General features: G+C 41.9%; 1 protein-coding gene across 1 annotated transcript in view; it reads right to left on the bottom strand.

Moving 5' to 3' along the window:
- Positions 1-25362, bottom strand: part of LOC142934284 (protein kinase C-binding protein NELL1-like) — a 202048-nt gene extending 176686 nt beyond the window's left edge. The window contains 4 exon segments of the mRNA XM_076078797.1: positions 24525-24653; positions 25172-25282; positions 25285-25344; positions 25347-25362. Coding sequence (XP_075934912.1) covers positions 24525-24653; positions 25172-25282; positions 25285-25344; positions 25347-25362 — 316 coding nt within the window.
- Between the last annotated feature and the right edge of the window lie 415 nt (positions 25363-25777).

Genomic DNA, 25777 nt, shown 5'->3' with positions numbered 1-25777 from the left:
AAAGATCAGTGTTAAGAAGTGATTCAAAAGATGTTACAGAACCACAAGAGCAAAGAAACAGTCTCTGGCTGAGGATCTGATTGAAATATCCTTAATGAAATTGCAACAGTTATGACAGTTTCCTGCAGGTTAATCCAGTAACTTAGACCTTCCTTAGTTTAATTTAGCTCATACGCTTGTCTTAATGCGATTATTCTGATCAGAAGCGCCAAATTGGAACTCACATGTGTCCGCATGTGTGTGTCCAAACTTGACACTTCAATGCGACCTGCCTGATTGGATTTATTTCTTGGTCAAAGGAACATCTGTAAAATTAATTAAATTTCCAATAAATTCTTCACACAAATAGTCTTCCATTATTAGTTTCTGCTTACTCTTCCTCCCTGTAGTATTAGTAGACTTGTTTTATTGAAGATTGGCTGCTTAGTATATGCAAATGCAATGATTTTCCTGTACATTTTTCACAATTAAAATCCCTTGTTATTTTTGCCGCTTACTTACTTTAGTATTAAATGACAAAAGCCGCCTTGGACAAGTGTAACCTTGGCCTTAGACCGGCCGGATTTATGCTGCTGTTGAGCCGACCCTTTTCAGTCACTTAGATGTAACTAAGCCGTGTCATGTCGGTCAGCACCGGTTTGATTATAAAACCACAGAAGTCCAGAGTGAGATGTATCCTGCTAGCCAACTGTGTCTCTAGTGGAGTGAACAGTAACAGATGAGGAACGATCCGTGTTCAAATGGAATGCCACAAACAAATCTATTGCTGAACCATGGAGTCCATGTGTAAATTACACAGTGAACCAGTCAAAAATATTGCATATTGGCAAACATTCCCTGAAGGTCCATCATTTAAAACTGGTAAAACTGGTAGCAGTCCTGCCAATAGACTTACTTATTAGTGAGTGAGTTAGTTATTTTTCTTCTTAAATCTTTATACTTTCACTTATTTCATTTGTTTAAAAAACTGTGACACATTTGCACGCTACTGTAGGCTTTATAGTATGTTTTCTATAAGTTTATATCTTATATTCTAATTGCATTATATATATATGTATTAGGACCTTTACCTATATCTTTTCCCCTCTCTTTTTTGTATTAAATCTTTTCATTTGTCTCGGTATACTACCAAATTATTTCAAAACGTAGAAATAACACCACAACCTGGGAGCAAGTCTCCCATTCATATCCTCACAAATCAGCCATGGTGGTTCATGCAGGCTAGTAGTCGCATTCATGCATGGTTACTTGGCAACTCAACAAGAAAACATAGATGAACAATCAAGACCCTTTCTCATTTCCATCGCATGTTATAAGCTTCCATGATTGTTTTTCTCTGTGATCCTGCAAGAAGGCAGTCATCTTTACTTTCATACTTCCAGCCCTCCAGTCATCTGTACAGCCACACATGAGGCTAGCCAGCCAGTCATCCATCCAGTACACAGCAGACTGTCCCTGAGGAGCTAGCCTGCTTTCCGCTGCTCAAGGCGGGTCTGCAGTGGAGACTAAGAAGCAGAGAGACTGGCCTGCAGAACAGGGGCTGGGCTGGAACTGAAGATAAAGGACCGAGGCATGACGGGAAATGGAAAAGCCAACCCACACAAAAACTCTCCAAGATTCAACGTAACGTTTAAAACAAAAGAATCAGCAACAGCAACCAATCACCCTGAGTCCAGCCGAGGCAGAGATGTCGCGAATACAGTGTGCAGTTTTCCATCAAAAGCGAAATGCAAAGAGCAACAAACTGATGAATGCAGACGCCCAGAAGCTAACAAAAGAGCAAAATGGCAAGAAATGTTGAATACGGTTTAGAAACTGGCAAAAGCCACAGAAAGTGAAAAGTGCTCGTACCAAAAAAAAAAACAAAGGACGGAGAGAGTTCGATGCACGTGAAGGAGTCTGTGAGTGCATGTCAAGCAGCCTCCGAACACAGACAAGCTCTCAGCAAGCCTCCCCTAAGTTGACTTGGCTTGCATTTGAAGAACTCCCCGGCTGCTGAAAAATGCATGAATCTGAATTGATAAAATATTGATGATTCAGTTCAACTTTTCCTTCCCTTCGCAAGTAGATAACCTAACTATAAACATTAAAAAACCCTGTAACTTCCATCTGGTAGGTCATTGGTGTGATGTGTCACATATCTAACGAGACCGACCACAGATCCTGAGAGGGCGTGCTCAACTCGTGTGGGCTTCAACAGAGCCGACAACTCTCTATCACAAGCCATCAGACTGATTGCAGTTTGATTACAGTAAATAAGGATAGAACTTGGAGAAATGAAGCCCATCCATCTGTGGGAGAGCGTTCGGCTGTCAGGCGAAGAACAATAATGCTGAGCCCCGCCGCAAAATCCAGCCAGAGGAATATTAGATTAGAGTAATGAACTTCCCTTTCGATTTCCTGCAGGGGCACCAACATTTGCATGTTGTAGCGCTAACACACACACACACACCAAACACATGCACAGTGAGGCTGTGAAGCCAGTTGTGAACTGTCTGCAGGGATAGAGCGTGTGTGCATATCTGTGTGTGTGTGTGGTATGAAATGAGCTTAGCACCATAAGGGATGAAACTCGAGCGGACTGAATCAGAATTTGCCATGCTCAATTTGAGCTGCTAAATGAAATTTTTAAAAAATTCTGTAGTACAAGTTAAATTAAAATAAACAACTGAAAAAATGCTATGAGTTAAAAATGTGTCATAGATGTATTTAAGAAGATAGCTTGGTATTTTGGGAAATACTTGCATATGCTTTCTTTCAAAACATGATTATTAAGAACCAGAGGCGGCAACCTCCGGCTCTTACGAGTGAAGCCAATGCAGAAGTGTCTTAATCTTGCATTCTCTCTAATGGCCTGCAGAGGGCGACTCCTCTGGTTGCAAAAAGAAGTCCATGAGCAAATTACTCTCCTTCTCACTTGATTTATTACCATTGTAGACATTGAGTTTGTGGTCTGAATCGCTAGTTTCGAGTCTTTTTCAACACAGCATGATGTTTATTTAGTAAATTATGGTCCCAGTATTTAGTATGCTTTAGGGCGGGCTTATTGTAATTGGCAGGTCGCTGCCGCTACCAGATACGTATACGGCATCTCTATGTCACTCTTCCGCAGTCCAAATATTGTAACTTGCGTTCACTGGTTGCAAAAATGCAAGATGGCGACAACCGTAATCCAAGATGGCGACGCCCAAATCGCCGAAATCAAGGCTTCAAAGCGGCAGTCCAAAAACCAAATGAGTGACGTCACGATGACTATGTCCACTACGTATGCTTTTATTTATTTATTTATTTTATATATATATATATATATATATATATATATGTCAACTTGGTAGCAGTTGTTGATTGTTACCATGGAAACACAGCTCTGATTTCAAAGATAGCCTGGAGTAAAGTTAGTCATGTCTGTATTTCTCAGTCTACCTCTCAGAAGGCTGGAGTAAGAGCAGACGTAAAAGCTTTCTGTGCAAACAGAAGCTGGTCTTGTGGTTTAAATTGTCAGAGTAAAAGGTGGGAGCTGAAAAATGTATTAAATCTTGATTTGTCACTGCATTATTAATCAAATTACAGTAGAAGACAAAGCAACAAGTGAGTCAATAATAGTCACGTTAAATTCAAACCGGTGCCTTAGAAATACATTTCATAATTCATTTAAATAAATAAAGTAAGTGTTTCAAAATGTTGAGATTTCATATAAACTCAAAAAATGTAACTGTATGCCGCTCAACTACAGTCCCCGTGGGCACAACTCTCTTTCTGTATTGTGAGGGATTGTGTCTTTGTGTGTGTGTGTGTGTGTGTGTGTGTGTGTGTGTGTGTGCATGTGTTTTGTCAACAGCTCTCTAGGCTGAGATCCTATCCATAATCTGCTCCACCCCCCCCACAGTTCTACACAATCCTCCTCTGCTGTGGGCAGGTTTTAACATGGCAGCTGGCAGTCTGTGCTTCAAACCACTCGCACTGTACACATACAGCATGAATCCACACACATGCAAACACACCCACACACACATAAAGAACACACACTCGCACAGGGGAAATAGGTGGAATTGAGATGTGAGCTAATTTAGTGGCACGCTGAGTGCTTTGAGGTGCAGTATCAGTATCTGTCAGGCCTCCGGTAGGCCCACTGCTGGGAGTGTGGCTCACGCTGAGGGACCTTGCGACTGTACAGCCGGGGCCCCTGTAGAGATCTGGGGGAGCTCGAACAGAGGAGCTCTCCCCATCGCAACTCAGCCAAGCTTAATTACCCCCTCACTCTCCCCCGTACCGCTCCGCCTGACAAACAACCGATCACTGGATCCGAGAGAGGAACGGCACCAGCCAGCAGGCTCGCCAGCCAGCCTCCATCCAGTCATCAGCACTGCTTACACAGCAATTTATCTCAATTAGCCATGCTCTGCATACTTGAAAAATATGATGCCGGGATAAGGATAACGGTGTCCGTTAGCGCTGTCCTCCTTGTATTTGTGATAAATCATCCGCTGAGAGCTCTAAACCGCCATGTTGTTAAATGTGGAATAAAGCAACAAATCGGAAAATAACCTCATCATCACGCAGTCATGTTTATGGCGGTCTCCTTAATCATTCTCTCACAGCCACAAGCTGACAGCCACGGCCACATAGCTTCCCTCTGCATGAGCCCTGCTGCATTTCTTTCTCCTTTAAAAAGAGAGAAAGACAGAGAGAGAGAGAGACAGAGAGACAGAGAGACAGAGAGACAGAGAGAGAGAGAGAGGTGTAGAAGAAGAAAAAACGATGGCGGTGGAGCAAACAAGTGGTGCAGCGTGGGCAGCATGCACAGCAGAGCCGGGAGATACGATCAGGACAGGACATGCAGGGAGGAGACGCACGGAGAGATAATACAGCCAAGGGTCACCCAAGGGTGCTTTGCTTCTCTCCCAGAAAACGTCTCTGTCAAAGCAAAGTAGTGGCACCACAGCCAACACCTTCAACCATTACATACTACATGGTACATATATGTGTGTGTGTGCACATTTATCTTTATTAAACACACGCTGGCGATAGGGGCCACGGTACGAGAATATGAATGCCATTCCTCCGTCGCAATGTTTCGATCATGCAGCTGCTTCACAGTGAGGAAAAAATACTGAAGACAAAACACGAAGCACAAAGGTGCTGCTGGGAAGGCTTTTACTGTGAAGCAAACAGGATGTAGTCAAGACGTGTTTCAGCAGCTCTACCCTGATCACCATCATTCACCATCATTCAACACTGTGAAACTATATCCTAAACCTTTCTTTTTAAATCTAGTAGCGTATTGCTTATCGTGCAGCCCTATGAGCAGCCATGTCCGTATCTGAAAACATTACAGCCCTGCTGGTGAACAAACACAACACTTCTCCAAATAGGGGAAAGAAACAAACAACACAAACAGTTCCCTCAGTCTCTTATCTGAGCAAATGGGGCATCAATTCACACAGAGGCGAAGTAGAAGGGAGGCAACTCATCACACGCGGGCGACTGGAAATGCAAACCAGCTTCTGCGTGTGGAACAATATCTCTATGTGTACTCTCAACATGTGTCAGCGAGAGATTATTCACACGGGACCGCGTTAGGGGAGGGAGATACCGAGTTTAGCGACTCCGACTGTGTTGGGGTTCATTATGAAGTCAGAAACGATGAATTATTAAAACAAATGGCACTCCAGATGTTTCCCCCGTCGTCATCACAAACGCTATCCTCTCTCAAGCGTGGAGATTCGAGCTGAGCGTAACACGAGCTTGAAAAATCTCTGTGGCCTTCCTCCCTCTTGTGTGTGCGAGAGTGAGGCGGCGGGGGTTTCCTTCCTCTGGAGGTTTCTGTCACCGTGATACATTAGCAGCCCTAAGTCATCTGGCACTGTAAAGTTAAAGCTTTAGTGTTAATAAACCGCCGGTATGAGGCTGGCAGGTACTATATATCCTGCTCATAGTAAAGTTATGTTGTAATACTTTATTAGGCTCCATTCAGGCACGTTTAATATTCTGTAGGGGTAGTGAAAAAATAAGTTGATTTTTTATTAGCTGATCAACAGACGATCATTCAGTCAGCTGCTGCACAATTTGCTGCATTCTCAGTTTGAATTCATTTTGCATAGTTGTTTTCCAACTGTTGTTCTTGTTTCTTTTTAACTTTGTGACTTAAAACGTGTGAACTAGGGCTGTCGCACTAACTGCGTCATTTCTGAATTCTTCGCAATGGGAGCACCGTGTATTTACGCTATGCTACAAACGCTAAAAGCGTGACCAGTTACGTGACTTTGTCACCGTGACGCAAAATGACAACCTTTGGGCTTTGAACAGATATCTATGGACTGGAGACGCATACTGTATATGTTGCAATACCCATAAGTGGTCGCAATGCAGAGCTACAGTAAGAAGATGACTGTTGCCTGTGAGTTGATAGTATTAAATACATGTTGGGGTGTTTACGCACTAGCATCCATCAGATTAGCAAAAGCTTTTTCTGCCTTTTCCCCATTGACCCACAGAACTCCAAGGACACACCGAGCTGATGAAACCAAGAGGAAATGCAGCAACAGACCAACTGCAGCGGAAACGTCTAGGTATTTCAGAGTGTAATTAATGCTGGAGCAGGTGGAGGAAAATCACACACATATGCTCTCCAAACAGGATTACAACCACTGACCTGCACATGCTATTTTAAAATGACATGACTTAGAGAAATAAAACCTGTCTGAAACTCCAGTTCTGAGGCCAATGCCTTGGTCCATGGCAGCATATTCTTAGGAAGGGTTGTCCTCATCAAGCTTTTTGCCCCCCCATCCAAGTCATTTAATACTGACTATCCGCAGATACCGAGTCCCAATCCAATTTTCTAAATAATACAGCTGCACAGCGCACACCTCTGTACATTCGAGTTATCAAAATCAATCCAATGTACATGCCTAACAGTTGAATACCTTGACAGTTGAATACCTGCAAGTGTGTATTTTGGTCGTCTGTACATCGAGTGTGTATTTTCGTCGTCTGTATATCTTTTGCTTGGGTTCCATTAATAAATTACTCTTAGTGGCTTTTTGCTCGCCTGGCTCTGCCCGCGGTCCAACACAATGCACCGCTGATGACAGCGAAACACACGATACTCCCTCACTGCAGAGATGAGGTCTTGGACTCAAGTCGCACACACACTGACTTCAAACTTGACCTGGACTTGCACCTCTATGACTTGAGACTTGACTTGGACTTGCAAAAGCAAAAAGGCTTGAAAGCATCTCTGGGTTTGAGAGGCAAGAGGGACGTAAAGCTAAAGTAGATCATATGATGTCATTAGTAGGAGTCCCAGTTCAATTATCCGACACGGCTTTACTCTAACAGTTATTGAAAATAACCGAACATTTTCCATTGCCTGTTTTTTCATATTGCATCGCAAATAGCCTGTTTAAGGTGCTGTATCAAACAACTAATCAATGCTGGTCCTGTTTGCTTATAGATAGCTCAGGGTAGAAGGAAACCAAAGCTCTCAGAGATATCTCCTGTTGACACGAGAACATGCCAACACCACACAGGTGACACTGCAAACTACTATGCTTAACTGGTCTTTTTTATAAGACTCAGTACACATTGGTTAACAAGAATATGAAGAATGTCTGCTTTCACAAGACTCACACAAACACGGTCCACCACAAATGTTTGTAAATTATAGGTTAACTTCTAAAATGAGCATATACCTTTCTTACATATTCATACTTCTTGGCTGCCTTTGAAGCAAATAACAAGCCAAATTAATTTAGCGAGAAGATTGAATAAGCCTTCCTCTGTCTCCATCAAAGCCCCTCTCACTTTTCAGCTCTCTGTCTTGCCTCAGAGACACAACTGGAAGACATGAAAAGCTTTTAGTCAGGAAGAGCAGCAGCATCTCCAACTGTGTCTTGCTCTGCCTCTACCTCCTCGAGCCCTGACTAAAACAAAATGACGTCTCGCCTCGTGTTGCAGTCAATGCTCCGATTTTTTATTTTTAAATCCAGCGTCCTTTAATCCTTCACTTGAAAGTTTTTTTTTGTTCTTTCTGTTTGCTTCTTCCAAGTGCTGGAGATGTAAAGACTACACAATGCAGTATCCATGCTGTTATGAACAACCAAATGACGTTGGTTCTGAGCGGCTGATAGAGCCTCAGACCTTCTTTCACACACCACTAAACAAGTACAAAGCAAACACTTGGTCCTCCACAAATGCTGCAGACAAACTGAAAGCACTCAGCAACAAATGCACCATCTTTCAAGATTTCATCTAAATCCATCCAGGGGTCCAGATCTTTCGAAGTACTACATTTTGACATACGATTACAGTTCGTGTGCCAAAACGTATCATCCATCCACCTTCCATTCAAGTCACACAAATCAGGCCTAAGCTTGAAACTTTTATCACAGCTCCCTTGTCAGACCAAGCTTCCGTACAGTACATCGGAAATGCTGGAAAACATATTTATAATAAGCAAAATGAAATCTACAGTTTGACTCAGTTTTCATAATTTAAAATATGCTGTGTTCCAAAATGAGAGCCCTGTTCTTGATGTTTTGCAAATGAATAGCGTTTAGTTCAAAGAGAATATTTTGAATGAAAATGAATGAATTTTATTGATTGAGGAGGAAAACTAATTTTCCTTCTTGTTAACTTAGAATTCTTCTTAGTGGACTGAGGACATCAAAGGTAACCGATATATTACTGATATTATACTGACATATCTAAGACATACAAGTGCACGTCCATATTAATATTCAGTCACCCAGAACATCATAACTTACATCCAATCAGCCTGACCTGCAGGACATTCAGGTTTGTTCAGCATTTGTCCTGAAAGTGGTCTTCCAAGAGAATGGCACTTGGACGCAAAACTGCTTAGCACAGCAGCCAGAAACCCAAAATCAACAGACTGCAGTCACGACACTGGAAGCTTATTGGTTGACAGCAGCTGCTCAAATGAAGTAAACCTGCCGAGTGGAGACTTTTCAGTGGCCACAAACTGGCCTGACTGCAGACTGAGAGGTAGAAAAATGCTTTATTTTAGTACAAGTGGTGGAACCACAGAAAAAAACATTAAAAGTTTTAAGTTTCAGTGGATCAGTATCCGTCCTTATGATCTATATAAGGGCCGATCCAGGCATATTTTAAATCAGTGGTGTAACAGACCGTTGTCGGTCGTGATCCGTACAGATTCCCCCTCGCGGTTCTGCACGAACAGTGAATTAATCCCTAGATCAACCATCATAGATAAAATTTGACTATCAATATTCAGCAAAAATATGCAATCAGGCATTTATGCTTTTTATTCCCCGTTACATTATGATGCGTTCAGGCTCTATTCAGTAAAAATGACTATTGGGCAAAGGTAAATTGTAACATTAACAACATCATCAAAACAACAAAAACAATCCGTATCTGCCAATATGGGTCATCAATGATCGGCACAAAGAGAGATCGGTGGATCTCTAAAAGTTATGTTTGCTCCCCTTTTTCCATTGTGCTTATGCCGTGAGCTTTATGATCCGTTGCAACCCTATTTTAAAGGATTAGTATCGATCCTAAGAACTGATCCATATTTTTATGGATCAGTGTCTGTTTCATAAAAATGGATCAGTGTCTGTTTCATATTTTTATGAAACAGACATGAAGCCCCTCAAATCTGTTTCTAGACTGTACTTGGCTGCATTTTGGTCACCTCAGCCTACTAGTGCTGCAGCGCTGTGCTCATTTACAATAACCTAAAGCGCAAGCATGTCGCTGCATATCCAAGTGAAAATTAGAGTGTGTGAGTGTGAATAATTATTTGGTTGCACCAGTGAGGGATGCCAAGTTCAGGTTGGAAGAATACACTGATATGCTAATGTGTTTGTTATCTTTCCCCTCTCCCTCTTATTCGCAAAAAGACGGCGTACTGACTGTACATTAAAGTTGGGTTGTACGAGTTATCACACCGCATACATTTCCTTATCCACGGTACAGAAAGAAAACTGACACAAGTGAGTGTGTTAAAGGTGCAGACAGGAGCAGTCTGCACAGTATTTGGATCAAGTAGCTCATGAAATATGTGTCAAACTTAGAGTACTACAGTGTATCAGATAATATATGATCAACATTTTAGGTAAATATAAATATCCACAAACAAAAATGAATGTGGATATCCCAAATGAATGATAATGATCTCCAAAATGTCAGGTGCCTTGTAGTTCCAAAGCTGATTGGAAGTACAAGGTACAAGTATACACACACACACACATATCCATATATCCTCTGGTATGAACATTGGTCACAACTGGAATCCATTGTCATTGTCATGACTTCAGGCTGAGCACAGCTTTACTTCTTGGAAAACAGTTCAAGTCATGCTGCACTGGTTGGCATAATGGTAACAAATAAAGTCAGACCCTGCTTCTCTCTATTATTGAATTCCTATTGGTTAACATTTGTCATCCTGTTTCAACAGGAACCTGTTTGAGACTAAGGAAGTAGATATACTATTTTATATTTCATGGGACCTTTAATGCCCCCTTTCAAGCCTACAGGGGGGTTGTGTTTGATCATCAGAACAGATTCTGTGGTTGAGTATCACTTTAAGTACAGAACTTCCATCAATGTAGTGACTTCACACCGCAGAAGGACAGATTCAAACATTCAGCACTTATCTATAAAACTAAAAATCTATTTGGAACCGAATTAATTATTCTGATAGTTCTTCAAAACTTCTGTCATCATCCTAGTTGATCTCCAGTCCACACCTGTGTGGATACGAGTCAACATTGCCGGCCTATTGCACTGCTTCTACAGGCCTAGTTAAGGTTAGATGAAGACACATTGTGTATGTGCTTTAAATGTTTCATCGCAGTTCCCCAGCAGCTGAATGTACGAGCTGCCCCGCCAATAGAGAAAATGTGCCCTGCCTTTCTCAGAGCGGTAACATCGTCTCTGATACCTCAGAGTGTATGAAGGGCCGCTGATATAAGGGGCTAAGAGGACGAGAGGGAAGAGACTAAGAGAGCGAATACTACTTTATGATTTTATATAAAACAGCATCTCACTGCAGTAAATCTAGTCTGTGTACTTAGTTTCTACTTCAATTCAATTGCAATGTTATTGTATTCATTTTTGAGCGAAATCCGCTGAAGTGTCGCTAGTTTAATGGAGGTAATGATACCAACACAAAATGCTGACATTGTCGAAACAAAATCAGCATTTTTACCTTCAGAGCAGCTGGGCTGAAGAATGTCAAAGATGGAAGGTTCTTCAGTTCATCCAACACTTGTGTCCAGAGCAAAACCACCCGATAGCTGTTATTCAGCCATGAAACATTGTCAGGATATTCAATGTAGTTTAGATGATGCTCCTGATCTTTGCTTTAACACACAAAATATCTACATCTAATATGTAGATTTGCCATAACATATTGGGTTACATTTAAATTACATTACATTACAGACATTTCTGTTATTTGTTTCTTTTGTATTATTGTATTAATTTGATTGCCATAATTGTTAATATAAGAATGATGGCCAATGAGCAACTGTCAAATGGTTAGAATTTTCTAAATAAATGAAAAATATTTGAGTGAAAATGTACCGAACCGTGACTCTAAAACGCTTGTTGTGTAGCTTTACAGCTCTATAGGCTTTATTATGTCAAAAAACATCATATTAGCTGATTTATTGCTCTCAAGCATTGATATTAGCCTGGCTTTAATGACATCTACTGGGCACATTCATGCTTCCCAGGAGCTGAACCCTTTCCATTTTGGACACACCTCAAGCTTTTATCTAACACCACCATCAGGACAAAATATCAACTCTGATACTCCAGATATCTTATAATGCAGGGGTTTTCAAAGTCTGACAGTGCCGCCACCACCCCAGACTAAAAAGAGACAACTGTCACTTTTATTCCTGTATTTTGTTTATTTTCTAACGTTCTGTACCATCCATTTTAAAAAGCACTGGTCACCAAACACATACACACACACACCCAAACCCTTTCAGCTAAAAGTGACACCGTGACTACCACAGACACTAAGGTGCATAACAGGATGCTGCATCCGTCTGACAACCAGCAAATGTTAGCTAACGTCTGACAAATCCATACCTGTCAACCTAATGGAAACGAGGAGAAGTGCCAGTTGTGACCACCTCCCCCCTGTTTGAAACTGTTTTCTTAAGACCTTTAAGAAAAACTTTTCAGCCTCCAGAGGCATGTGAAGTTTAATTTGCACTTGAAACAGGAGAACCCGCAGGATAGGTTTGGCGAGCTGTTCGCATGGCAACAGCGATATGCTCAGCGTTTGCTCCAGCGTGTTACAGGCTTCGGCTTGACTTTAAAAGGTTGTCCGTGACACCTTTTGCCTTGAAGCTGCCACGGTTGTATCTTATGGTATGGTGGATTACCAGCTAAGTGCAACTATGCCATCCCAACATACTTTCCCTCTGCACATACGTACGTTGGCAATGGAAGTACAGGCGAGTGCAATAGCTTGTCAAGGTATGCGAGGGCATTAACCACCAAACCTTAACAAATCTACATTCTAGATCTGTGAGCTATCAGTGAGTGGAAGAACACATTAGCAAGAGGCCAGATATTTAATGGCCAGATATATATATATATGTATTTAGTGGAGACACCTAACGTATAAGAATACACCAGCATGAAGCTACAAGGTTACAACTCACTAAATGCCTTACAAATACATTTTCTTTGTTCATGTACAGATTTACCATGACATAGACTCAGAATCTTGACTTTATGGGCAATAAAAATATTAGCATTTTATATTTCAGTGTTAATCAAGACATTTAATGGCTTGCATTTATTGTGATTATCTCATCGTGATTATCTTAGGGGTCTGACGGGCAAAAAAACAAAAAACTACTTGCTGTTGGCTGGAGATCTTATATGTTCTCTCAAAGGTTAATGTCATATTATTATTATTATTATTCTATTTAAAAGAAAAAGTAGCAAGAAAACATGAGACGAAAGCATAACATTTTACAGTTTGGCCTGCCTGTCATTATGTGTGGTCGGTGAGATTATGTGTCTTAGCTTTTAATCATCAATTTAATATCAATATATATGTTATGTAGGGTCAGCTAATATATTTTTTATGAACAGCATGCACATTCCAGAAGCTGATTTATGTTTCTCTATGACGGGATTCATGAGTAATGTAATAACCGACGACATACCGTCCAACAGCAAAGTCAAATGGCTAGCTAGAAGCGAAACAATGTTTCTGTTGGTAGTGAAGCAGTGGCTGCTAGTGTAGAACGCATCCTACTGCATATCCTAGCGCTACCAACATGTCATTAGCTGCAATTAGTCGTAACAGAGCCAACTTCCAATTCCAATCTATGATAGGTTATAAAGCCACCGGAGTGATAGTGAACGCAATTACAGCGTGACTATGATAGCATCAAAACAAAGACAATGGCTGCAGGCAGGACAAAGCAGGGCTAATTATATCAGGCTTCTGATGGAGATAGGAAGGTGCTGAAGGCTCATTCTTGCGCCTTCCTCGAACAGTTTGAGGCAGCGATAAATAGACAGAGTTTAATTGCTCCACGCTGAGGTTACTGTGCCACTTTCCAGTCATGCAAGCAGAGGATTTTGAAAATGTGCGTGTCGTATTGCAGATGACATTTCTCTGTGTGTGATAATGAGCCCGACGTTAGAGGGGGCTTTTGAGTGCTTGATAACGCACGATTGCATCTACTTTCCAGACGGTCAATTCTAAACTTGCAACTTTTGTGAGAGCAAAAAACAGCACAATTTGGTGCTGACAAACTTATAATGTAATATATCGGAGGAATAAAAAGGAGCCAGCAATGCAGCCTGCTTCTGTGCAGTGAACTCTGTAGGGAGCTGCAATATGTGGTGTTGTTTTTAACGCTGTAACTATTTACTATGAATGTGTATGCGTTTGTGTGCTGCACACCAGGGCGAGCTGGATGACTCAGACTTACGAGGTCAACAACCACGCTTTACAATGATTAGAGTTAATCTTAGGAACTGCATCCATTAACAGATCTTTAAGATGTGGAAGGATATGTGCTCGCTCTCATAAAAAAAAAATAAAAATCTGAAATAATACACTTTATTTACCTTTCATATAGGTCAGGATATGCTATATCGTTAGAAAGAGCAACTAAAAAATATTGAAAAGATAAAGCAGACAATTTAAACTATTTAAAAAGAAATGAAAAATGTAAAGATTCCACAGCCACACCAGTAAAGAATCCTGTGAAAGCCACTGCTGGCAAGGTAACATTACGAGGGCAGACATGGAGGAGAGTGAAGTAAATACAGAGCAGGGGAGCGATCCCAACCAACTCAAGCTGAGGAAGAACTCTGGTTATATGATGAAGAAGCAGGGATGCACCAATACTGCTGTTTTACTTATATGTGAGTACTTACCAATACCGAGTACCAATATAAGTACTTCATAATACCATTTCACTTCTGACAATAACTTTGAAATCCTTTTCTATTTTCATCGGATGCTTCTCACGTTTTGTCGATACAAAGCGAGCATAGTTCTTTGCAGCAGGGATGTTAATAATTAGCTGTGCATCAGTTAAAACAGTTAAAATAAATACTACAAAGAAAATAACAGCGGCTTGTCACGTAAAGGAGAATAGCGGGTCCACCTTAACGTCTGGGTAAAACTAAAACAAATATGTGATCTGATGATTTTGGATAACGCCCACCACAACCAAGAGTGTTTAAAAAAACTCAACGGATGGTAAAAGAGGGGGAGGATTCCACAGTTTGGATCAGAAACTGCAGATGGCAGCTTCACTGTAGTTCTTCAATGCCAGAAATAGATCCTTTACTGTAAATCCCTGCTATTGATCGTGTTCCCAGGAGGCCGTGATACTCCGGACCAATTATATGGATTTTAGGTCTCGGTGTGCCAGGTGAGATGTTGTTGTCATCCAACTGAGGGCACTTTTGTCTGGACATTGTTTCTCTACGTTGCCGTTAATGTGACAGCAGGGGGGGGGGGGGGGGGGTGGAGACACGTCTGTCCCTTTAAGAGATATCGCCCTCATGTGCGATGAATAATTCAGATGGAATAATTCCGCTGATGTTCCTGTGAGGTGGGACCAGTGTCTCGCCTCCTCCAGCAGTAGGACAGCCAGGAAGCTCATACATAAAAGATGGAAGGTTTGATAGCCTCCGTTGGATTCAGCGGCAGGGACTGTGCGCAGTAGACTTTAGAGTCGTAGCCTGGTTTAGCTCGCGGCTTGTGAACTGCCCACAGCCTCTCGGGCCTGCCTGCATGGGGCTCTGTGACATATGCAACCCAACTCCACGCTGCAGTCAGAAGGGGAGGTATAAATAGCAGCAAAATGGATACAGGAGAGAATGAGACTTCAGTGAAACCTCTCTGTTTCTAGCCAATCCACTTTAAACCACAAGCAAATCGTGTTTGGGTCACATTGTGCCGTTGCCCTATTTGTGTTCAATCAAGATTTCGAAAAATGTGTCACCACCTATTTCTCCCTCTTAAACCACCTACTGTTTAATTCCTCTGCAGCATCTGCAATTGTGAGCTAAATTTGGCTCTTTAATTTGCCATTTTCCTTTTTCCATTTTGTTTGCATGCAGCTCAGTCTCATTTCCACCGTGAGGGAACAGACAGATCCGTTCGAGTGGAGCCAAACCTTCTGCCTGCCCAATCGCCTGACACAAACATGATAACATTTCACTGGAGCACATCAAAGATTGGCATATTTTGACTTTCTAAAACAGGAGTAACATGCGCAGCGCTGATACGCTCAGAGGAAAGGAAACCTGTAGTGAGACGTGGATTTATCGGCCTGTGTTGTTAACCTCCTACCCTCCTTGGATACCCCCGAGGGTAAATCTGCAACACTAAAAAGACATAAAGGCCAAACATTTTGTTTGGAGGCAGTTGTCTTTTGATTAGCTGTCAAGAAACTCTATCTGTGGAGGCACCAATATAACTGGCCATCAAGTCAATCATGAACTCCATCGGCAGAGTCGATGGATTAAATCCCTGTTGGTACCAAAGTGGGCCACTGAGTGTTCATCCCGATTCTTATACAGTGGCTCTTGGTTGACAAGAAATCTGTTAGCGGAAGATTTGATGGAGGAGAGAACTGGTGGTGAAATGGAACTCGTATATAAAAGATGCAACAAAAAGTATTAAGAGTTACGAGGTACAAAGCTAAACAGTTAATGTGTTTCTAGCAAAAATAGAATAGAAATTAAACAATGTTTCGCAGCTGATTTACACGTTGTATTCCTTTATCTAACATACAGCGAGCGAGCTGCCTGTTTTGATGGATTGAACCTGTTTGTTCATCAGGTCATCGTTGCAGCTGGGCAGCTTTTAAGGCTCAACTGATAAGAGGTCAACGTGTTGTTAGCGAGTGGTATTGGGTGTGGTTTTATCAGAGAAGTTTTTTGCATGGACGAATACATACACACATACCCACCGATGGTTCCCTGAGACAATCGCACCATGAATTTGAAATATCATTGCAATTCTGTCATTCGGTCTTTCGGACTTACAATTATGTATCACCATCACCACCATGATGGGAAGTTATTTAGCTGTTATTTGTCAGCCACTAAAGAGAGACTTCTGGGAGGAGAGCAGCTTATTTCCCCGCCCATATTTGAACAATTGTCGTTATGGGGTATGTGTTTAAAATATTAGGCTACCAGGGCACCCCTAATATATTGTATGGTGTTACGCGAGAACTGCCTAATCCTATCTTCCAGGTCCTCATGACAGGAGAGGCACACAGGCAGACCGTGGAGCCAGCAACAGTGTTTTTTTCTTCTTTTACTAATCAGTCACATGTTGATTGAGTGTTTACATGTATAATGTACAAGCCAATTAGCATTAAATTATTAGATTAAAATGATGGTAAAATAGCCCGGTAGCTGGCATCTGGCGAGGTATCAGATCCGAGCTACGACTACACACTCCCTGATTCTCGGGAGATGACAGAGACGAAAACATCCACCATTACAGATAATTAGGAGCTCTTCTTTTCAGTGTATTCAAGGACAGTAATTATTGCAATCAGTCTGGCCCTGCCTCAATTCAGCCTTTAAAACTTCATGGAATCGGTTTTCCCCGTCTGCAATTAGAGACCATTATTATTACCATCCTTCATCGTTAAAAACGCTTCTGTTGAAAAGGCATCAACAAAGTAAACTCTTTAAGCGAGAGAAGTGGTGGGAAACCTGTTGCATCTACCTCTGGCTTTTATGTGAAAGTAGTTCGTTTGCTGAGAAGTAGTGAGATTTGCCTCTTACTCAACACTTGGTTTAAGTGTTTATTTTTCTATAATTGACTACTTTCCTGTATGATTGGTGCAAATAGGACTGACAAAGCAGTGTTCATTTTGGCAGCTATTCTTGATTTAGTCTTAAGACAAAAATGCGTATTTGTTTTAATCACATTTAAGTCATTTTATCCTCCGTAGTCTTCGTCTAGTTTTAGTCAACGACGACTCAAAAGAGTTTTAGTCGATGAAAAGTTATAACAATTTGGTCAACATTTAGTTCAGTCAAAATGTTTTCTTTCTTAATATTGCTATTTTTTTTTATCTGTTAAAGTGTCCTTTATTAGTCATCAGAGTATACATTTCAATGAATCTATTCCAGCCCAAACCATCATTTTGTCATTTCAGTCAAATGTATTTCACATAATATTTGATCTTATCATTATCTAATGAAAACCACAGGTTGAATGATTAGGAATGCAGCTTTGCTATTCCGAGTCCCATTATGAGAGCCAGCTTAGAAGAACATGCTTGTTATTGGTATGTATTATTTTCTTGTCATTAATAGAAGTGGCCTCGGTTCATTTGCATTCACCCTGGTTTAGCTGATCTTTAACTGTGCCGGTAATTGGAATTATGCGTGTTCACATTATTTTGAGGGTTTTGTTTTTGGTCAGTGTTTTGGAGGGCAGATTGGTAACACAGCAGCTGGTTAACATCTGTTTTCTGCTGTTCAGAAAGTGCTGGCTGCACTTAGGGCCGCCTCAATTTTTCTTTTCAACTGTGAGCGATTGCAGGAATTGAATGATTTCAGAGTCGCCGATGTAGAGGTTCAATACACACTTATTTTAGCTTTCGCAAGATGTTTTTTTTTCCCCCCTTACAACATTAAGTGTTCTACAATAGCCCAACAAAAGAGGCAGCTGAAATCACTTGTGCACTGATCCATACCGCTGCGATTACCACTCTGCTCTGTGCGGCGTAATGGAAAATCCCAAATGCTCCCGAATTATCCAGACTTCAAATTTGAACAATAATCTACAAGGTCACCAGTTTGCATTGGCAGCAGAGGGGAGTTAGAGTAATGGTGTTTTGACTTTTATTTATATTAGAGGTTGAAAGGAGATAAACCTGTGGGGCTAACATTAGCAGAGTACGGTAGCACATTTGTAACTATCGTTAGCACTTCTATGCAACCCAGGCTACTAAAGGCTACTGAATGTATACACATGCTGCTTTTGTTTGTTAATGATCGTAGCAGTAAATAATGACCTACATGGATTTAAAGAAACAGTGTCAATCCTTAATTTCATTGTCTTGGGGTGAAGGGGTGGTTCACTTTTAAATTGTGATCTGTAGGCTTCAGCTTCTATCTTTATCTTTTTTTCTGCTGAATCAGTTTGACATACTGGATAAATCCATCCTGGATAAAACACATTGTAGACCCTTCTGTCTGCTTCTCTCTGAAATCACATCTGATAATATTTATTTAGTGAGTGCAGTTACTGGCAGTGTGGGCTCCATGCTAACTCTGACAGCTTGACGGAGTAGCAGCAGGGGGCGGGTTTTGCCAGGGGTCAATTAGAATGATAATTGGAAAGATTATATTTGAGCTAGAGACAGTCAGTGGAATGGGAAACAGATCAAATAAACTAATACTGCCTTTTGATTGTCATAATAAGGCAAGCTTTAGCACAAGTCCAAATTTGCCAGGAAAGCACAATTTCTTAAAAGGTGAGAGGCAGCATTCAGTAGTTTAGTAAATCCAGCAAAAGTAAAAGCAGGATTTGCTGACTTACTTACTCACTGTTGGATACAAGTTACTATTCAATTGGATTGGGACACTTTTGCGGTACTTTTGTGTCTGTGGGTCAGTTATAGATTGTGTGAGAGAAATCCTAAAAGAGCTTATTGCAGTTTGGATAAACCACCATAATAAAACCTGGTAATAAAAAAAAACATCACTTCTTAAGCTCACTAATTAAATCAACACGTTAAATCTTGTTTGTTTAATCAGTACAAAAACCTATATAGTGGTTTACACACAGGTTCCTGTAAAACAGAGACATGTCACTTTTACACGTCGGTTGTTGTGTACGGACTAAACCGACAAGATGTAATGTGTTAATTAGTGAGTTTCTCCTGAGTGTAGCCTCACATTAAAATGGACAAACATGAGCGTGGGATCACAAGAAAGTAATGTCACCACTCAGTGACGTGTTTGAATGTACACTTTCTCTCTAAATACCTATACATCAGTGAGTGATGTCCTAGATTTCCTGGAATAGCGTTTGAGGGCTTGAAGCCATTACTGTCAACTGATTGTATGTAAAGTGAACAAATGTGACGGAAATCAAAGAGACCGAGTTCCTAGTCAACAAGGACGTACTGTACACCCCCTTCTTTTAACTCGAGACTTGATTTTTGTTGCCACATTGCAATCTGGAGCGTTTCCCACTGTGTTTCACTCTCACAAAGGGTTTCTCCCTGCATGGTTGTTGAACACCAATGCAAAGTGTCTCTCTAATTCTGAAGGGCTGACACCACAACCTGACATCGGTAGTTGATGTGTTACATTGCTGACATTTTTCCTGCAATTAAAGTCCATTGTAGTTTTCGCTGGAAACATCTTGGTGTAAGTGCATCAGCTGTAGCTCTTTATCAGACAGTAGTGGGGCGTTTAAGTGTGGATTTCAGCTTTAAATGAGGTTGGAAAAAAGGTTTTGTCTGGAATCAACAGGAAGGTCGATTAAACGTTAGTTAAGAACTATTTCAGCCCTGAAGACTGCAGAGTTGTTGTATGTTCAGGATAATTGGGCTAAAAGGCTGATGAGAGGCGTGTTATAGATCTCAGGGATATCAAGATCACGGCTGCATTTGTTTTTGTTTTTTTTCATTTAACTGTTTAACATTAATGATTTTGAGTAAGAGAGTCAATGAAGAGCAGAGGGATCGATACTGACCAGAGCTGTTTGTCAATCTGTTCATTGTAACAGTCTTCAGAGAATTTAAATCACCAGGAAATAAACTATTGGAATAGACTTCGGGCGCTTTATGGCTATTATTGTAAATATATTTCAAGAAGCAATCTCACATGACAAGAAGATAAGAAACAAATGAGGGAATATTACTTGAAAATGGATTATCATATTTTGACTTTGGTCATGTGACGATGAGCCAAACAAGATTTCATTCAGCTTATGATTCATTACCTTAAAACACAATAAAGACTACCCAGATCTTCAAACTCCTTCATAGCCACGTCAGTGCAATATCATACAGTACAAATATAGTAGATTAGTATTTAAATCATTTTTAAAAGGTATTTTCAGCCATGTTTGCTCTCCAGATTCTTGCTGAAATTGCTGTCTGGGACAAAAAGTGCCCTCAAACTAAAGGGTTTAACTTCCTGAAAAACCGTAAAATTAGATTGCTGGATGGATGAAAAATGAAGATCTTTATCTTTATACAGTGGTGTAAAAAAGACGGTAAAATTTGTCCTGAGTCTGGCATTAAGAGAAAGGTCATGTTGTTCCCTAAATGAAAGGATTTATCCTCAGCATGGTGGTCATTTTAGGACATCACGGACTCAGCTGGTCTAGCTCAGCTCTACATTTGTCAGACTCGGTTGCTCAAAGTTCAACTTTCACGAATCTAACTATAGTTTGGTCTGAAACAGACGCATGAAAAATCTACTCAACTACACGGTGCAAAGGACTCCAAGGACAGTCAGATTGTGCTCAAACAGACCAGAGGATAATTAGATAAGATTCAAAATGAGGTCAACCCGAACACATCCAAATAAAGAATTCAATGCAGCATGAAAATGGCACCAATTAACACATTTCACATCACACTCCAAAAACACATTTTTGTCCTGTTATGAATAAGAGGACGTACCAGATGATCAAAGCTGACCAAAAGTGCTTGGATCCACTCCAAGTTTTAGACAGAGGGACGTCACAATACCAGAAACTTAGAAGCAGATACCAGTGAAACTCCACGATTCTCAATCGCCAATTTGATACCAAGGTAAAAAAACAAATAAATAATTCCCATGCACTTCCAACATACACTCCTTTATTAACGTTATTGTCCTTAATATGAATCCCTGATGATCCACCTCAAGTTTCTCGCCCAAACCTAATTTTTACAACATGATAACATTATTATCTACCTTAGCGCAATACTCATTTTTGCTGAATAGAGCTTGAACACATCATAACCTAACTCAATGCACCCTCCTTACGTTAGCTATTAGCTCCGTTATTTAGCCAATCAGGACTGTGCTGCTCACCAGCTGCTGACAGTTAACATCAGCTAGCTTTCCTCCAGCCGATTTCAACAGGGTTTTGCTGTTCACAATGTAGGATTTTTAAGGAAAACGTTCTACGGTCCCCCGGGACGACGGGGGCGGCGTTAGTCTAGAGCCCTGACAAGTACAGTCACATTTTCAGAATCGCTGCATCAACTTGGTAGCAAAGTGTTAAAATTACACAAACACCCCAAACCAATACGAGGGCGCCCTTCCTGATCCAGTTGGACTGAATATAATTCAGACACGGCCCGACTGAGGTCCCGTCTCGGGTCTGAGATATTAGGACCCAAGTGGGCCTGTAGCTTAACCTCACCTTGTAATGTACATAGGCTCTTAGGCGGAATGCTTGAAGCTGAACGACAGCAGCCAGAGGGTCTGTTCTCTGGGAACCAAGAATGTTTCATGCTAATCCATCCAATGGTTGTTCAGGTATTTTTTTAAATGTCGTATTTCCGAGAACTGAGCATCATTCTAGCAGTCTGATGAGGGAAGCCAAGTACGAGTCAATTTGCCAGCATCTGTTTGAAGTTGTTTGAAGATGTTTCACTCTGGACCAAACAAAAAGATCAACAGACCCAAATGTACCCACAGTGGGATAGCAAAATACAAACTGATAATCAATATTGAAATCATTTGAAATCGAAACCACCATTGGGACAGAGAGGGTGTCTGATTAATGAGGTTGACAATCTGGGTTCCAATGTAGGATGAAAAACTAGGTCAGCCCCCTTCTTGACAAACTAAACTTCATTCAGTACATCACAGAAGTTCCCACAACGTAAAGCTATCATGAAAAGAAATCACGCTACAATAACAACTATCTTATCTACTAGCAGAGCTTTGTTACCCCGCTATCACAGTGTAGGGATTATAGTATTTATCTCTTTCTTTTCAATGCAGAGGTTGGATCACACGTCCAGATAAGGACGCATTCGGGGAGGCTGCACTCGTCTGCCTTTCATTAATTGGCAGTGGTGCATTACTCTGGTGGAAACTCAAGAGGAGAAATCTATTTCCTAAAACAAACCATCTGTTTGTGAATCACTGGGAGACTGGAGAGACTGGTCCTAGCCTCCAGCCAAAGACACTGCCAGAGCCGTCTCTCTTTCTCTCTCAGTGCTGTTGACACTAATTAGAACACCACTTTGCCCTTTTTTTCCGAGCCATTTGATCAGCATTACAATATGTTCCACCACAATTTCTGCAATCAACACAGATGAAATATGGTATCGAGCTCAGTGCACAACATGACTGCGCACAGCAAACACAAATCCTCTTGAATAAGCACTGACCCAATCGAGCACAGCTTCTACTAGACCGGTAATCTCGGACTGTGTGTTGGAACCGAGAACATCGACTGTTCCGCTTTGTAAAAGAACGGGGTGCTTGCTGCAACTTCGGCTGCAGTTGCTCTGTGGAGCCATCTGGGTCACAGGGCCATGAATGCAGCGCAAGGGTGGGCAGAGTGTTAAATAGGTCCAACACAAGCATCCTCGTCCAACACCCACAGGTCCACTTTCCCTACTGGATTAGCCCCCTGTTTCCCACTCTATCTGGGTGCTGCACCTCGACCCTGGGAGCCCTGAAACCACAGGGACAGCAGCTTGGAGTAGGCATGTGTGTGTGTGTGTGTGTGTGTATATATCAAGTAACAAGTGAGGTTGTGTATCCCTCATGGCCTCCAGCACTGAATCTTGGACAGCTTCACCTCGACAGAGTCGGCCAAACCACCTCGACTTCATTCACACAGAGCCAGTGGCGCATCGAGCCAAGCACTCAAGAAAATAAAACCACATCTCCACACACACACACACACACACACACACACACACACACACACACACACACACACACACACACACACACACACACACACGGTATTCAACACCCAGTGCTGCTTATTTGGGATTCAAGCTGCTGGGGTTTGTGCCAGTATCTTTTGAATTTGAATATTTTCATGCCAGAAAAGTAAGAAAGACTCAGTGTTTCTCTCCAACGTTGCATTTCCGTCCAGGTTGGAACAGCCAGGATGAGACCTGACCATGATAGCTCTCCAATTTAATGTGAATCATACACACATGCCTTTGAAAATTGAGCTATCAAAAATGACAAGAATCACCTAAATAGAAAAAGTTTCAAATATGATAATAAAATCTCCATTGCAGGTTTTTCTTTTTTTTTTCTGTAGCTGCAGCCAAGCGGGAAACAAAACACACTGAAGCACACAGCAAGCAACTAATCACGAAAACAATATGAGTGTTCCTCTCGAGCAGTCAGTCACTCCGTCGTCCCTCACTGTGTCCCACTCTTCCCTCTTTCTTCTTCTACTCCCGAACAATTCCTCCTCTGCTTAAAGCGGCTCCTCCGAATACTGTGCGTCCTTCTCAGAGAGTGCAGAGAAGCCAGTGAGCAAAGCAAAGTTGTCTTCTGACACTTTGAACGCACCTCACCCTCAACATCAACCATTGGGACTTATGGCTTTGACCTTCATCATTTATTATAGGATAGTGATGTTGTTTTTCTTTGAGGGACTAAACCAGCCATATGCTGCGTGCCCTTCAGGTTCCTCGCACCTGACGTCCATTAACCACCAGTTGTTGGGATCAAACAACACTGGAAACAGTGCTGTGGAATTCCTTCACAGACACGAGCGCTCGAGTGTGTCCAGAAAGAGCCCGAGCATCTGCTGCCTGGGACAAATTAAATGTGGAGTTAATTATGAGAGGAGGCTCCCCGGAGTGGTCCCCGTCAGCATCCCGGCTAACACTGTGACACCAAAAGGTGTGGCGCTGCGTGGCTTTGCCCGCACTAACTAACAAACGAAACAAAGGGCGTGCGTGCGAGGAAGCCGTGACACGGTGGAGACAAAGACGTTTTCAGAACTTGAGCAGGCCGACTAACGAGGAAAGGAGATTGTGAAGCGTGCGTGCGTGCGTTACCTCGAAACAGGAAGGCTTTGGTGCTGTTGTGGAGCCCCGCCACTTGGGTAATTCCATAGGTGGCATTTGCCAGGTCAAGTTCATTGATGATATCAATCTGGTAGTCTGGATCGGATCCAAAAGCCAGAGCTGCGGGAGAGAAATCAAGGTTATGAGGATGAGAGGTGTTAACAGCCTGCAGAGAGGATTAAAGCGGGTTCTAAATCATTTTACAAACAGACAGGGTCACTGCTTAAAATGACTGTGGCTGTTTTCATTTAGGCTACACGCAGAGTTGTGCTAATGCTGCCCACTGATATGCATCGTATCTGTCCGCAGCCGACACCTGTGTTCTCCATGGGCTGTAGGTGCAACGTGCGCACGCGTCAAGGTAAAACAAACAAAAAGGTGACATCTCTTTTACCTTATCGGCATGCAGGTTGTTCTAAAATATCAACTCAACAAACTGCAGGTGATTGGAAACAAAACAATACGCCGCAGTCCGAAGACACTACCAAAACAAATCGGACTCGCTCGCGCGCAAGGTGCAACCTGAGGAAGCGGTAAAAGACGCGAAGAAGCGCGCGTCACTCGCAGCAGAAGTCCTCATTGCGATGAATAAAAAGAAAATAATAATACAAAAAGAGGGGCACGCGGCGTGTTCTTACCTGGTTTTGTAAAAAAGAAGAGGTATAACAAAGCCACGTAAATATCCATTTGTGTTGGAGTTGCGCTGTACAGAGTCCTCAGCCGTGCGCTCCGCTGCGTATCCACACTATCACCCGCTCTGGTCCGTCTGGCGCTGTGCGCACCGCTCTCACCTCGCCTGCATGTGGAGGAAAGGAGGAACGGTCCACATCACACGAGCAGGGGGGTTCCCTCGGTGCACAAACAGACCCCTTTACAGCGTTTGAATGCGTCCAATCAGTCCCCGCGGGGCGTCAAAGGTGGGACGCATCCGCGTTCATCAGCGACGTATTTTAAACTGAAGTGCAGACCGAACATTTGAGAATATCCTCAACCATCAATCTGTGAAGTTCCCCCTCTCGCTCAGACCACAGAAACTTTCAATTTCGGAGGTGAGAAAAAGGCTTTTCAGAGGAAACTTGGTGGGTGGAGGATATGGGAATTATCTGTAATGGATAGGTAGACTGCTCTCACTTGTCACAGTAGAGATTATTCAAAGAATTCTCAGTCTCACGGGATTATTAACAACACAGCAGCTGACAAAGGAGAACCGATTCTATTATCTGCATAGCCTGAAGGATATATAT

The sequence above is a fragment of the Anarhichas minor genome, unplaced genomic scaffold, assembly GCF_050575085.1.
Source record: "Anarhichas minor isolate MPS153535 unplaced genomic scaffold, ASM5057508v1 ptg000067l, whole genome shotgun sequence".
In the NCBI taxonomy this organism is placed as follows: domain Eukaryota; kingdom Metazoa; phylum Chordata; class Actinopteri; order Perciformes; family Anarhichadidae; genus Anarhichas; species Anarhichas minor.
This window is presented reverse-complemented; position numbering and strand designations above follow the sequence as displayed.